A 17,006-nucleotide genomic window follows, 5' to 3' on the forward strand; every position below is an offset into this window, starting at 1 on the left:
TAAGTACCCACCACACAGCTCCAGAAAAAGCTCTGGAAAACATAAGCACTTGATGTTGTGCCCTGCACGTCGTCAAATCTAAGCTTATAAATTGATTGGCTGTATATTCTTTGTTGTGAACTATTTTCTACAGAATTTCAACTTTAGAACTGTCTGAGATGTAATTCATTGTTTATTTTCATTTAATTCTACATGTTGTTGCCCATGTAGTAAACACAAAAGTGAGGTACAAACACAGCCATTGCATCCTATAGCATTAGAATAAGCTGAAGCTATCTTTATAACATGCTCTCAACAAACTCATCATTCATACTAAACCACCTACAAAAACCCAAATGTATTTCATTGGGATTTTTGAGTTTAAGCACTCACTGATGTATCTCTGCAAAGTATTCTTCAAGATCACATTTTGAAACATCATATTAAATACAGCAAAAAACTGCTTTTTTGTTCACTGTGTCACAGCTTTGGAATTATGCACAGGAATGTATTTACATTTAGCTCAAATGACCATTTCTGCTCACTGCTATAATTAAAAGGCCATATACTGCCCTTGAGTTATGCCACAACTCCCTGTTGACTTCAATGGGAGTTGAGTGGGTGGAACAAAAGTAGTGTGTGCTCCACAGTGACGAGAGAAACACAACCCTGGGCTGCATGTAACTCACTGGAACTCATATTAAGTAAAAAATAACAAATTAACTCAGAATGGCTTGGAATCAACTGCATAAAAATCGTGTTAAAAGAAGTCTTAGAAGGAAAAGTATAACAGATTGAACCACAGTTCACTTGCTTCTGACATCACATGTCAGTATGTCTTCATAGCTCTGTACAGACTATGCTTGTATACAAACATATTATTTACTTTTTTCCCCTCTCTCTTGAAGTTGTTGCAAATTATGCATACTGTACTGATCTGGGGTGAGCTTCAGTTTTCTCATTCATCTGTAAACAAACATGACATATTTGTTCGTTTGTTTTCTGAACGTTTTATTTTGTTTGTTTTCCCAATAATAGTTTTGACAATCATATATTACATGGCTTGAGAGAAGATAATGGGAAAGATTCTCATTCACCCTTAAAAAGAAAAGGAGGACTTGTGGCACCTTAGAGACGAACAAATTTATTCGAGCACAAGCTTTCGTGAGCTATAGCTCACTTCATCGGATGCATGCAGTGGAAAATACAGTGGGGAGATTTTATATTTACAGAGAACATGGAACACTGGGTGTTACCATACACACTGTAAGGAGAGTGATCAGGTAAGGTGAGCGATTACCAGCAGGAGAAAAAAAAAACCCTTTTGCAGTGATAATCAAGGTGGGCCATTTCCAGCAGTTGAGAAGAACGTGTGAGGAACAGTGTGTGTGTGTGTGGGGGGGGGAATAAACATGGGGAAATAGTTTTACTTTGTGTAATGACACATCCACTCCCAGTCTTTATTCAAGCCTAAATTAATGCTGTCCAGTTTTCAGATTAATTCCAATTCAGCAGTCTCTCGTTGGAGTCTGTTTTTGAAGTTTTTCTGTTGAAGAATTGCCACTTTTAGGTCTGTAATCGAGTGACCAGAGAGATTGAAGTGTTCTCCGATTGGTTTTTGAATGTTATAATTCCTGACGTCAGATTTGTGTCCCTTTATTCTTTTACGTAGAGACTGTGCAGTTTGACCAAGGTACATGGCAGAGGGGCATTGCTGGCACATGATGGCATATATCATATTGGTAAATGTGCAGGTGAACGAGCCTCTGATAGTGCGGCTGATGTGATTAGGCCCTATGATGGTGTCCCCTGAATAGATATGAGGACACAGTTGACAACGGGCTTTGTTGCAAGGACAGGTTCCTGGGTTAGTGTTTTTGTTGTGTGGTTGCTGGTGAGTATTTGCTTCAGGTTGGGGGCCTGTCTGTAAGCAAGGACTGGCCTGTCTCCCAAGATCTGTGAGAGTGATGGGTCATCCTTCAGGATAGGTTGTAGATCCTTGATGATGCATTGGAGAGGTTTTAGTTGGGGGCTGACGGTGATGGCTAGTGGAGTTCTGTTATTTTCTTTGTTAGGCCTGTACTGTAGTAGGTGACTTCTGGGTACTCTTCTGGCTCTGTCAATCTGTTTCTTCACTTCAGCAGGTAGGTATTATAGTTGTAAGAACGCTTGATAGAGATCTTGTAGATGTTTGTCTCTGTCTGAGGGGTTGGAGCAAATGCGGTTGTATCGTAGAGCTTGGCTGTAGACAATGGATCGTGTGGTGTGGTCTGGGTGAAAGCTGGAGGCATGTAGGTAAGTATAGCGGTCAGTAGGTTTCCGGTATAGGGTGGTGTTTATGTGACCATCGCTTATTAGCACCGTAGTGTCCAGGAAGAGGATCTCTTGTGTGGACTGGTCCAGGCTGAGGTTGATGTTGGGATGGAAATAGTTGAAATCATGGTGGAATTCCTCAAGGGCTTCTTTTCCATGGGTCCAGATGATGAAAATGTCATCAGTGTAGCACAAGTAGAGTAGCGGTATTAGGGGAAGAGAGCTGAGGAAGCGTTGTTCTAAGTCAGCCATAAAAATGTTGGCATACTGTGGGGCCATGCGGGTACCCATAGCAGTGCCACTGATTTGAAGGTATACATTGTCCCCAAATGTGAAATAGTTATGGGTGAGGACAAAGTCACAAAGTTCAGCCACCAGGTTTGCCATGACATTATCGGGGACACTGTTCCTGACAGCTTGTAGTCCATCTTTGTGTGGAATGTTGGTGAAGACGGCTTCTACATCCATAGTGGCTAGGATGGTGTTTTCAGGAAGATCACCGATGGATTGTAGTTTCCTCAGGAAGTCAGTGATGTCTCGAAGATAGCTGGGAGTGTGTCAAGGTTCCTCCCCCACTCTGAACTCTAGGGTACAGATGTGGGGACCTGCATGAAAAACCTCCTAAGCTTATCTTTACCAGCTTAGGTCAAAACTTCCCCAAGGTACAAAATATTCCACCCGTTGTCCTTGGACTGGCCGCTACCACCACCAAACTAATACTGGTTACTGGGGAAGAGCTGTTTGGACGCGTCCTTCCCCCCAAAATACTTCCCAAAACCTTGCACCCCACTTCCTGGACAAGGTTTGGTAAAAAGCCTCACCAATTTGCCTAGGTGACTACAGACCCAGACCCTTGGATCTTAAGAACAATGAACAATCCTCCCAACACTTGCACCCCCCTTTCCTGGGAAATGTTGGATAAAAAGCCTCACCAATTTGCATAGGTGACCACAGACCCAAACCCTTGGATCTGAGAACAATGAAAAAGCATTCAGTTTCTTACAAGAAGACTTTTAATAAAAATAGAAGTAAATAGAAATGAAGAAATCCCCCCTGTAAAATCAGGATGGTAGATATCTTACAGGGTAATTAGATTCAAAAACATAGAGAACCCCTCTAGGCAAAACTTTAAGTTACAAAAAAGATACACAGACAGAAATAGTTATTCTATTCAGCACAATTCTTTTCTCAGCCATTTAAAGAAATCATAATCTAACACATACCTAGCGAGATTACTTACTAAAAGTTCTAAGACTCCATTCCTGGTCTATCCCCGACAAAGACCAGCATATAGACAGACACGCAGACCCTTTGTTTCTCTCCCTCCTCCCAGCTTTTGAAAGTATCTTGTCTCCTCATTGGTCATTTTGGTCAGGTGCCAGCGAGGTTACCTTTAGCTTCTTAACCCTTTACAGGTGAGAGGAGCTTTCCCCTGGCCAGGAGGGATTTCAAAGGGGTTTACCCTTCCCTTTATATTTATGACAGAGTGCTAATAGTGTAGGGCCTGAGGAGGGAGTCTACATACCACACAACAAACACTAACCCAGGAACCTATCCTTGCAACAAAGCCCGTTGCCAACTGTGCCCACATATCTATTCAGGGGACACCATCATCGGGCCTAATCACATTAGCCACACTATCAGAGGCTCGTTCACCTGCACATCTACCAATGTGATATGTGCCATCATGTGCCAGCAATGCCCCTCTGCCATGTACACTGGCCAAACCGGACAGTCTGTACGTAAAAGAATAAATGGACACAAATCAGACGTCAAGAATTATAACATTCAAAAACCAGTCGGAGAACACTTCAATCTCTCTGGTCACTTGATTACAGACCTAAAAGTGGCAATTCTTCAACAAAAAAACTTCAAAAACAGACTCCAGTGAGAGACTGCTGAATTGGAATTAATCTGAAAACTGGACAGCATTAACTTAGGCTTGAATAAAGACTGGGAGTGGATGTGTCATTACACAAAGTAAAACTATTTCCCCATGTTTATTCCCGCCTCGCCTCCCCCCCCGTTCCTCACACGTTCTTGTCAACTGCTGGAAATGGCCCACCTTGATTATCACTACAAAAGGTTTTTTTTCTCTCCTGCTGGTAATCGCTCACCTTACCTGATCACTCTCATTACAGTGTGTATGGTAACACCCACTGTTTCATGTTCTCTGTAAATATAAAATCTCCCCACTGTATTTTCCACTGCATGCATCCGATGAAGTGAGCTGTAGCTCACGAAAGCTTATGCTCAAATAAATTTGTTGATCTCTAAGGTGCCACAAGTACTCCTTTTCTTTCTGTAGATACAGACTAACATGGCTGCTACTCTGAAACCTGTCATTCACCCTTGTATACCAACCTTGCAGTATAAAAGGGCCCTTAAAGTAGGTCTGAATGTCATTGCATTACAGCTGGAGGCGGACATGTGGAGGATTGGTGTCATCACATACATCCACCACTTTAAGGCTCCACTCCACTCCCAGAACCAACTAAAGGAGCCTTAGTGTAAATGAGAATCTGGCTCAATTTGATTTAAAAGACAAAGAGAATAGTTACCTATTTTTAAAAAAGGTATTTGTCAAGAAGGGCATTGCCCTGCAAAGGGAATGCTGTGTTAGCCTCAGTGTCCACAGTGACACGTCCATGGAGAACATAATGTATATGTAGGCAACTCCAGGAGGGTTATGAAATGCTAGTTAGGAAGAAGTTACAGGACTGTGGATCCAGAGACTCAGACTGTGCTATAAGCTTTGGCGCAGACTATTCACGCAAGCAGAACTGTGCACCCATGAGCATATGTATTAGGATATTTTTCTGTTCAGGTTTTCTACTCAGCTGGACCTCCTCGTGAATCAACAACCTGGAACAAAGCAAGAACTGTTTAATTTTCTCCATATTTCTTTTTTTTCTTTTTCCCCTGGTCCCATGGGTATTGCTTATCTTGTCTTTGTGAGATTTGGTCCTCTGAAATTGCAGTCTTGCTTCACTGTACATATTCATGCCTCTTTTCTACAGTCTGAAAGTCTGACCTCTTTGCAATAAAACTACTTATTTGGATGTACGGAGGAAGCAAAACAAGTGGGCGTAATATTTCCACAGCCAAAGTTCAGTGGAATTTATTGACGTAGCTACTTTTTTAATTTGCTGATCCCCATAATGTATGAAGTTTTATATACAAATACTAACATGGGAAGATACTCTTCTTCTGAGATAAGAGCTGACTTGGGGAATACTCTGTGAAACAGATTTATTTACATTTTGTTCATGAACATGAACATTAGACAGACACTTTGATGGTACAAACAAATTTGCCAGCATGTAGTTAAAAATACTACTCTCCTTTATACACTTTGCAGTCTACTCTCCCTCCTCCCCGCCCCTGCCCCATCCAAATTGCTCTCAGCAGCTTTTGCTACCCACCAAGTTTGTGCCAGAAATCCATGCAGTGTATTGGCAGCAAAGGAATGTCGCCTTTTAAATGCTTAGAACAAGGGACAAGGCTCTAACAGACAGCAGAATCTGCCAGAGCACCAGTTTCTCCTCTTCATCCACACAATGCTGACATTGTTTGGGAAAGCAGCTCACTACACTCAATCCCCCTTTTCTGCAGATCTCGCTACAATGAAGAGTGAAGTCAGTACCAAAGAGTGGAGCTTTCAGTAAGAGCCTTACAACCACTTGTCCCAGCTGGGTGGATCAGAGTTGCTCATTTTGCAAAGAATTTCTTAGCATGCTCTGTAGCAACACTCTGAGACTAGTGCAATTTTCCTTTAATAATATCCTGTAATTTGAAGGTCATGAAATACATCAGTAAGTTCCAAAGGATATGTCTGAAATACTGTGCAGTTTACATAATTGAGAACTTAAATGTGAGAACATGAACACTGCACAATGTGGTTCTGTGTATGTGTTATTTTATATAGAAAAAAATTAGTTAGCTCTGAAATTTCCCTTACGAACACGTTTGCTTTTCAGTTAATTTGTGAGAATCTAATATAAGAAGGGATAGACAAGACATAATGCAGACTTCATAGTTGTGGCTCTTGCAGTGGACTACCCAGAAATAAAACAAAATGCCACGATTTTGGGTGCCAAACCTGTAACATCTAAAAGAGGCCTACTTTTCAGAAAGTGCTCAATGCCCACATTCTGAAAATCACCCCCCCTTATGATGTCTCAAGTAGAGAACTCAAAAAAATCTAGGCATTCTGAATCACTACTCAATTAGGAAAATCTTGGGCAAATACTGGCCATATTAGTGCATTTGGGTTAGGAAAAAAAAGCGGGGGGAAGTTGTTATTATTTAAAATCATTTATACAGCAACATATGTTTACATGATATTTTATGAGCAGAGATTATGACTCACTCCATGTCTGGAAGAGCTTAAAATATACAGACCAACCATTCAGGTGAGGGAGGATGTGGGAATTAGGGATGAGAAGGAAGAAAAAGGATTGCTTGAAAAGGCTGGATAAAGAAGAGATGAAGAGAGAAAGCTCGTCAGAGGAGGATGGCAAATTATTTCCCATCTTAGAAGACAGCACGATGAAAGTTGAATCTGAAATAGAGAGTGGGGGCTGGGAGGAAGAGAAATGGAAGAGGGAGCAAGAGGGCAAGTTAATCAAGATGAAAGATGACCGGTGCATTTACAAGGGTTTTGGCAAGGAAGACGAGGGTTGAAGGTGGATTCTGGTGAAGAAATGACAGCACTTAGTGAGAATCAATATGGTAAAGAGTCAAATGTGACACCATGGTAGCAAGCCTGGGAAATAGAAAAGATAGTGGAGTTGTTTGTGGAGATCAAAAAGGAACAGGGATGAAGAGTTCAGTTTTCAAGAGGCTGAGTCTGAGCTGGCAGTTAGACAAGAAAGAGGACATGTCAGAGGCATTTAAATAAGGACAGAAGGGGAAGAAGGGTCAATTTGGGAATCATTCATGGGAAGGCAGTAACTGAAACCATGGGAGGACATAAGATTATCTAGAGATGAGGGAGAGGAGAGCACCTAGACTGGACCTTTGGGTGATAACGGACGGGAGAGGTAGAGACATGAGGAGCTATTTACATGGACACTGAACAAGCAGTCAGCAAGATATGAGGATACAGTCATGGAAGCCAAGACAGAGAAAATGGCAAAGGAACATAAGAATGGCCATACTGGGTCAGACCAAAGGTCCATCTAGCCCAGTATCCTGTCTTCTGACAGTGGCCGATGCCAGATGCCCCAGAGGGAATGAACAGAACAGGTAATCATCAAGTGATCCATCCCCTGTCGCCCATTCCCAGCTTCTGGCAAACAGAAGCTAGGGACACCATCTCTGCCCATTCTGGCTAATATCTATTGATGGACCTATCCTCCATGAACTTATCTAGCTCTTTTTTTGAACGGTGGTATAGTCTTGGCCTTCACAACATCCTCTGGCAAGGAATTCCACAGGTTGACTGCATTGTGTGAAAAATACTTCCTTTTGTTTGTTTTAAAGTACAGCGATCAATAGGAGAGGGCCGGGCAGTACAGGACATATGTTTATGGGGGCGTGAAATCTGGGACTGGGCGTGTGTTGTGGACACTCTGTGGTAATCTTTAAGGCTGGTAAGAGCCAAGGTGTGGCTGCAGCACACGTAGAGACATAGCTGGGAGTGACTAATATGCTAGAGGCTGCATCCGCAAAACCTTGTAAAAGAAAACAAAGAGAGATACCGCAGGTTACAGGGCAGAAGTGACAGAGCCATTCATTGGTCTGGATTGTACCCTGGTATGTCATAAGTACACTTGAACATATTTTTCAAAAATAATGAAGTATTCGAAACATGCGACCTCTCTCTTGCATTCTGCAATTACATTCTTGCTGAAAAAGGGGAGGAATACCATCATTTTTGTGTGCGCAAGAAGAGCAAATTCGCAATTAAGTGAAATGAGATTTACAAGTTTCTATTATACTTTTTCAAACAGAAAGGGAAATTTCAGCAGCATGGCAACAACCACAGCACTACAATATCTGAGAACATGGCCAGGGAATACAAGCAAAAATTCAACACTGGAAGGAGAATTTAAAACACAGATGATCTTATATGCTAACTTTCAAATACCTATTTATGGTATATTTCTGGAGCAAAAATATCAGGCTGAGATCCTGTAACCTCTTTCCCGAAGAAGTCAGAGCATCACTGAATTCAAAATCACAATAATGCAAACCAACTGGGGTGGGGAGAGAGGGTCCTTATGGGTGCAGCAGACCCCCTGCATGCAAGAAGCTGCAGAACTGGGGCCTAAATGTGTGGTTGACTAATAACAAAATCATAACAAATTCCAATATTTCATATGAATACACCAAAATATAGATTTTATTCATTTCTTTTAATAAATGCAGATGTTTTAAATGGAAGGTTAAAATATTTTATCATTTTTATAGTGTGTTACCTCCAGATACCATAATTAGTGTGTGTTAGTAGAGAAGAGAATGATTGCAAGGTGTGTTATCCTACACTAATATCATTCCTTGTCCTGCACTCAGGTCTTCCCACTGCATTTGTGGGACAATCATGCTGCAAGACTGAGACTATTCTGTGCAACAAACATCGACCCTACACTCAAACCTTTTGTACAGTAGCACCCACCACTGTCTGTGCCTGCACGCTGTTGCTCTTGCCACACTGGCTGTTCATATCTGGCAGGACTTGACTAGACTATTTGCCTAAAAAACATCACTAAACTTAGCGCTGTATGTGTGTACGAGGACATGTACATGCACTTGTCTAGGAGGTGGCAGCACACTCGGGTGGACTACAGAACCAGATTTCAAAATGCAATAATGTTGACAGTACTTCTGCTCTATAACCATTCTCATGCACCAAAACAGGTATTGCACAGTCGGTACCAATCACTAATAAAACCAAAACCCATATAACTCCTACTTAGGCACCTTTTCTTCATAATTTCCCCTGATGTATTTTCATATGTCCCTCTAACATTGCTAGAAAAAAATGTGGCTATCAGATGATCATGTTGCACAATACCCTCCTCTAACTGTTCTATGTATTCTCTCTCAAACACACACTGGGTTCAGTTCACATAACGTCTCTGATGCACGTTCAATCTCTGTAAGTATATACTCTAGTACTCCAATTCCCAGATGCCATGGATTCACCACAAACTGTGTATGTAAAAATATTCATGGCGATTCAACTAAAATACTGACAATCACAATGTTGAAAAGTAGCTGGCAAACACATCCTTATTTCTACTTTGTAGTCTGTCAAAGTTAGTTTTACACCTGCCATTCTGCTTTGTCTGTGTTTCGTAACCAAACCCCAGCTCTGACCACTGATACATTTTTGGAAAGTTTGGAAGCATATTCATATTTTAACTTCATGCTGGCCCTTAACTGTGTAAAGGGTTAAAACAACACCAAAGATCTCAATTCTGCTGAACTCTGGGAAGATTCAGATCCATATTTGACCTTCACTCTCTAAACTTACTATAGGCAGTATACTACATAAAAGTATAACAGAGAGGACGAACTAAGGACAACAAATAAACATATGAACCACACCTCCCAGTGTAATACTTAATTTACCGGTGAACACAACGCATTAAGAGAAGGAGCCATAGTGTGTTTTTACATCATTCTGCAAAGCACCACATCTAAAAAGATGTACTTCCAATTACATCCTCATGTCAGCCAATCATATACTGCTGTAAGGATGGAGAGGACAGGTTACTCCAGGAATGACAACCACTTGTCTGGACTTACTCACTAAGTCAGAGTTTATTCAAGCAGGCAAACTATCCAGTTTGAAACTAATCTGCTTAGCCCATCTCTAAAAGAAATGTAGGGCTTTCTAACAAAATACCAGTGGGGTTTTGGTACTCACCTTGCATCCCTCACAGGCACTGACGCCATAATGATATCCAGATGACTTGTCTTGACAGACAAAACAGGGCTTGTAAACACGAGGGGGAGGAAGCGGGGAAGGTGGGCTTGGGACAAGTTCTTCAGAACTGGTGCTCTGAGTTTCGATAGCTACAAAAGAGAAAAGAAAATAAAAGAAAAAGAAAAGAAAAGAAAAGACACCATTTTAGTGCATTACCTTTGACTTTTATATACTCTATTATTTATCCCTTTACAGCTACTATAATTGTGTATCACAAGCATATGTTTGGTTTCAGAGTAACAGCCGTGTTAGTCTGTATTCGCAAAAAGAAAAGGAGTACTTGTGGCACCTTAGAGACTAACCAATTTATTTGAGCATGAGCTTTTGTGAGCTACAGCTCACTTCATCGGATGCATACTGTGGAAACTGCAGAAGACATTATATACACAGAGACCATGAAACAATACCTCCTCCCACCCCACTCTCCTGCTGGTAATAGCTTATCTAAAGTGATCATCAAGTTGGGCCATTTCCAGCACAAATCCGCCCCCCCCCCACAAACTCACTCTCCTGCTGGTAATAGCCTATCCAAAGTGACCACTCTCTTTAAAATGTGTATGATAATCAAGGTGGGCCATTTCCAGCACAAATCCAGGTTTTCTCACCCCCCACCTTTTTTTCCAAAAACCACACACACAAACTCACTCTCCTGCTGGTAATAGCTTATCCAAAGTGACCACTCTCCTCACAATGTGTATGAAAATCAAGGTGGGCCATTTCCAGCACAAATACAGGTTTTTTCACCCCCCCCAGCCCCTTTTTTTCAAAAAAACACACACACAAAAACTTACTCTCCTGCTGGTAATAGCTTATCCAAAGCGACCACTCTCCCTACAATGTGCATGATAATCAAGGTGGGCCATTTCCAGCACAAATCCAGGTTTTCTCACATGCTGGGCCAAATTCCACGCTAAGATACCCACAACACAAATCCTTTAGACTAGACTAGGAAATTAATTAATTAATTAATTAATCAGAGGACAGAATTTAGATCATATTCTAGATTCTGCCCTTGGAATTAAGCATGAGCTATGGGTGCACACATCTGAGCATAGAATTTGGTCTTTGATGCAAAATGACTTGTGAAATATCTATCATTCAACATCTATCTTTTAGCTAAACATGCTATGAAGTGTCTCACTACTTCCATAACAGAGATAGCATTTTCAGGATGCAAGTTTGTCATGGAAGGATATAGAAAGTCATCAATGTGCATTAAGAGACTGATGATTTAAGCATAGGACTGGGAGCACAGCAAGTTCTAATCCTACAGTTTCTACTATCTGTACAAGTGACATAATGCAGTAACACTTATTTATCTGCCTTATGGGATATTAATGTTTGTAAACCACTTTGTAAAGGGGCCACGTAAGTATTATGACATCTTGTCACTTTACTGCCTTAATATTTCTGGATGGACATTTATTTTGAATCTGTTGAGGCATTAGTTACTCCTTCCTGTGAAACAACATGAAGGCTCTGTGAAGCAGGATAAAAGATGTGAATTTGATCTCTTCAAAGCATCTGCATTAGTTTTCTCTGATACACCATCATCATCATTCATATTTACTGTAGATGTGCAATACATTTCCTTGTTTCAGTAAGTTGTTCTGCGGCTTCTCGGACAAATACCTCTAATTTTTCAACAGATACATAGAAATGATGTAACCTATGAACTTGTACCCATCCAGAAACATTAGACATTATCCACAGAGCTAACTCTCAAGAGTCTTAAAAGTGAACACTAAAGAATATTAGTCAACAGAACTTTTTGGACAAGATTTACTGTCCAAGATGGTTTCCACATTTTTTTAAAATGTTACATTTGTATTACATCTGGATTCATTCCCAACCCGCATTCTTCAGAATTCACTGACAGCTTAGCAAAACCTGTTACAAGCAACATGCTACAGGTTCCAACTCTACAGAGCAAAGTTTAAGTTTTTTCTTAATAGAAAAAAGAGGGAGACAAAATCCACTATATTCTTTCTTTTAATAGTCATTTTTAGCATTTAAGATAGACACAGAGCACTCTGTTATTGATTTGTGCACAGTCATCCTGCTTAAATCAATAATCTATTAGTCCTTTTAAATTAAAGTTAGATTCATCAAATGCCCTTGAGAGGTCTCAAACATTCTGTTCCTTATTTCATGTTAGTACATGCGTCTTAGTGGCTCCCAATCAGTATCTGGAATGATAAAAATTTAGCTCTAAGATGCTGCAATCTCAGCAGACAACGTGTTGTATATTAGCTCATTCAGCTATCTCACTCAATGTAAAAACCAGTTTTTAGACATCCCATGGGGAACAAGGGTTGTGTTATTTGGTAAAACAGCAGCACTCTTGCCATCCTTATATGATTTTAGTTTGGAGAAAGCAGTCTTTTAGGAATAATTCTGATCTGCTTCTACTTTTTTGATGGTTTTATTCCAAACAAGAAGCAGCATACAATGGTGGTGTTCAAATTGCTAACCATATGCGCAACAAAGCTCTGTCAGACTCTGGCCAAGCCACAGGAACTTGTGTTACTTAAACGAGATGAGACACCTGGCTCTGTTCATAAATGCACAAAGCAGAGTCAGCAACTGAAGATGCTGAGGAGGCTACTATAGAATTGCCAAGGTAGACAATTTGAAAATGGATAGAACAATCAAAGAACAACAAGAACAAGAAATAAACCTCCCAAACCACCTCAGCTATATCTGCTATTAAACTTGGCTTAGCCCATACACTGGAAACACATGTCACAAGAACAAACGCCGAGTGAGTTTTATTTGTCACAAGAAAACAATTACAGGGCTTGTTTATTTTCGGTTATAGACAAGAATTGTAGTTTCACAGAGGGCCTGGGTTCAGATCACATGGGCTCTATTTCTGTCTGTTACTGACTTACTGTGGATCCTTGGACTTAGGTAAACTGAGGCAAGGAGGCTATCTGTAAAATGGTATGCTGGCAACTCCCAGGAATGGTGTCAGAGACTTAATCGATTCATGTTCGTAAACCACTTTTCAGTCACTGGATGAAAGATAAGGATGTTGCACCTGATGAAGTGAGCTGTAGCTCACGAAAGCTTATGCTCAAATAAATTTGTTATTCTCTAAGGTGCCACAAGTCCTCCTTTTCTTTTTGTGGATACAGACTAACACGGCTGCTACTCTGAAACCCGTCTGGATGAAAGATGTTATGTATAGGAACAAAGTACTATTATTATTACTTCACATAGGTTGTTTGGGCACGAGCAGGAGGGAAAAAGGCATTCTGTATGTAGGTGTGTGTGTGTTACAGACAGGAAGGTAGAGTCCCAGCTAATGCAATTTTAAAGTAATCTTACAATTTTCTCAAAGTGGGGGAAAACAAAACAAAACTTGATTTTTAATGTCTTGCTGTTAGCAGAGGATGTGACACTTGGGAATCTCAACTCACCTGAGAAAATACAGCATAAAAGAAGTTACAAAACACACAAGTTCCACTTAACCATCCAAGGATTCTCATACAAAAGGTCACTTCATGATTCCTAACATGTTTGAAATTTTTTCTAAAGGCTAGATAAAATAGCAGATAAGATCCTTGAGAGAGTGTATAAGAGCTAATTTACTGCTAGCTAAACCATGTTGACAGATAGAGGTATTTTATTTTGTAGCTGATTAAAAGCAGACAAGCATTATGTAGCCCCTTTCATTTTACTAGAAACTTAGATTATTAAGACTGTATTTTAATGCACACTTTGGACAGCTGAGTCTTAAAAGAATAAGAAGTTGTAAAGCAAATGGCATTTCCTGGATAGCCCCAAGGGAACTTTGAACACTGGGTTCTGAGTCCCTGGTGGGAAGGAGCAATTTCAGCTAATTAGGGGTGAATAGAAAAGTGTTGCATTTGGTCAAAACATTCTGTTAACCCTCATTTTTGTTGGCACCAAGAAGAGTCAGTCTGTATTTCTTTTTTCTTTTTTCTTTTTGTGTGAATTCACTGCTGGAGTGCAAGGCACACAGCTCACATACATTAGGCAGAAAGTCAAAGGAAACGCCAAAGTTCAGCTAAAGTACAAGTAATTAGAAACAGATTCTCTGCCGCTTGTATGTGTGCATTTCATTGTAGACGTTATTTATAAGCCTCCAAACATTTGCAAAAATAACTATATACCGTAGATCATTTAATTTTTATGTCTAGTCTGGAAAAAGAGTCTGCCTTTAATCATCTTCCAGTAAAAATCTAGGCAGTGGAAAAGTGGGTTTCATTTGTTTCCATACAAATTTATTTCTTTCATATGTCGTTCAAAACTATATCATCAAATTAAATTCAAAATATCACTGACTCCTGCCCCCCTCCCAATTTTGTTTAATAATGAAGTGCTTTGAATATGTCATACTTAAACAAATAGTTTGCATTGTTATGAGGTGGGGGAGAGGGGGTTAAGAAAAAAATCTGGTTTGGAAGACAAAAAAAAGAGTGAGAGAAAAAGAAAACATTATCACGGAGACTTGCCAGCCTTGACTTAGTAACCTGGCCATGACCCGAGAGGGAGTATGTGTTTGACCCGGTCACACGGGATTCTGGCTGAGTACTGTTGCTGGGCTATGAATCCCTGCTATTCTTACCATATAGACAACAGGTGCTGACCACGGACAATGGGATGAAAACAAAGGGAGACACCATAGGTAAAGACTTTGATTTTGTTTGCTTTTTTTAAACAAAGATGTTTTGTTAGAAAAAAAAAAAACTCTTGCAGATCTGTTCCCCTCTCAGTCCCTGAAGCTGTCTGCTTGACCATTACAGTGAATGAGGATTTTAAATACACAGCAGATCACGCGTATTCCATTTACACAGCACCATAATTAACTCAAACCAGGCAAAACATGCTCGGTTTAAAAAGAAAAAAAAACCCAGGTTGTGATCCATCAGCTTAAATTTTTGTTCATAAACTGGGGCACCAGTACTATCACCATCCTCATTTCTTCTGTATATTTTATGCTTGAACACAATGCACTGGGATTGAAATAAAAGCTACCAGGATTGGCCCGTATGGAGACAATACATCTAAATGTTTAGATGTCTAGAAGTACTTTTATTTATTTATTTTTTACTTTCCAGGTCCTCCTTTTTCCCCTCCCCCTTCTAATGAGCTCATGTCTTGTCAGCTGCACACATCTGTCTTTAATCTAGAACTTACATTACTTATTTCATTTTAACTCATGGTCATAATTTTTCGAGCACTGATTTTATTCATGACATAGTACAGCTCTACAAGACAGCTTAGGTCTCAAAAAAGGGGAGGGGGAATTCAGAATCAACTAATCACCGTATATTGTAACTACATGACCTGGGCTGAAGGCCACGAAACAAAAAAAAAATAGTCCTCAGGCTGACTTTTATTATGGGAAGAGGCCTTGCATTTTCATAAGGGACACCAGAAGATTAAATATCTACATTAAATTTTTATAATGTGGTTTTCTACTTCAGAGAGCCAAAGCTATCCTTGTCTATTTGTTGAAAAGCTAAACATGATTCTTTAGATCAGTGGTTCTCAACCAGGGGTCCAGGGCCCCCAAGGGGGCCCTGAGCAGGTTTCAGGGGGGTCCGTCAAAATAAACCAGAGAGCGGGGCTGGCGTTAGATTCACTGGAGCCCACAGCAGGAAGCTGAAGCTCACATCCAAACCCTGCCACCCCAGGTTTAAGCCGAAGCCTGAGCAACTTAGCTTCATGGGGCCACCTGCAGTGTTGGGACCCAGGCCATTCCCCTGCTTGCTAATCAACTGGATATGCAGAAAACCAGTAATTGTGGCACAGGTGGGCCGTGGAATTTTTATAGCATGTTGGGGGAGGCCTCAGAAAGAAAAAGGTTGAGAACCCCTGCATTAGATCATTATTATATACCATGTCGAATTCCTACAGCATGCTTCAAATAATATATCTGTCAAAATCACTTAACGTAACAACATCACTGAACACTTAATAATAAGCCCAACTCACAGCCATCAAATTGAAAATAAGGAACCAGGTCTAGCAACTCTTATTAGTCTAAGGGGGACATGATTAGACCCAAAAAGCAGCACACTTGGAGAAGAAAAATGCTATTGTGAATGAGGAACAGAACTGCGACACTGAAGATCCGTGCTCAATTCCCAGCCCTGACACTGATTTCCTTGGGCAAGTCACTTAATTTGTCCGAACCTCAATTAGCCATATGTAAAATGGAGATGATAATATTTCCTTTCTCCAACCCTATGTGTCTCTGGTCTATTTAAATAGTAGACAGAGAAGATAGGTGAGGTAGTATCTCTTTTATTGGGCCAACTTCTCTTGGTGAGAGAGACAAGCTTTTGAGTTTACACGGAGCTCTTCTTCAGGTCTGGGAAACTTACTCAGCGTCTGTCTATGCTGGCAAGTTTCTGCGCCACAAGTTATATCACTCAGGAAAATCTTCCAGACTATTCTGTAAACTTTACATTTTTTTCTCAATTTTCTAGTAATCAGGATTACACCATTGTTTTATATGTGTTTTAAACCAAAATTCAAAGGTGAACATTGTAAACCCAGTTTTCAATCCAACATGTAAACAAATTTGTCAGTGTAATGGTCACCAAAAAGAAACTATGAAACTTAACAACTGGTGACTGGGTACTATAGTGATGGGTCACATAAGTGATTCATCACTCTGTGGTTAAACTTCTCAGTTTGTCCGAGATATTGCAATACAACTAGCTTGATTTACAAATGAATAGTGAAGTTGTTCAAGTGTTAGTTTTGTTTTAACTGACGACAGAACTGAATTGGC

The 17,006-nt window shown here is 40.3% G+C and overlaps 1 protein-coding gene across 2 annotated transcripts in view; it reads right to left on the reverse strand.

The window, feature by feature from the left end:
• Positions 1 to 17,006, reverse strand: part of RARB (retinoic acid receptor beta) — a 305,249-nt gene that overhangs the window by 91,581 nt on the left and 196,662 nt on the right. For both annotated transcript variants that reach the window (XM_073333465.2, XM_073333466.2), the window contains exon 2: positions 10,172 to 10,320. In XM_073333465.2, coding sequence (XP_073189566.1) covers positions 10,172 to 10,320 — 149 coding nt within the window. The remainder of the gene's footprint in view (positions 1 to 10,171; positions 10,321 to 17,006) is intronic.

This window comes from Lepidochelys kempii, chromosome 2, assembly GCF_965140285.1.
Source record: "Lepidochelys kempii isolate rLepKem1 chromosome 2, rLepKem1.hap1, whole genome shotgun sequence".
Classification (NCBI taxonomy): domain Eukaryota; kingdom Metazoa; phylum Chordata; order Testudines; family Cheloniidae; genus Lepidochelys; species Lepidochelys kempii.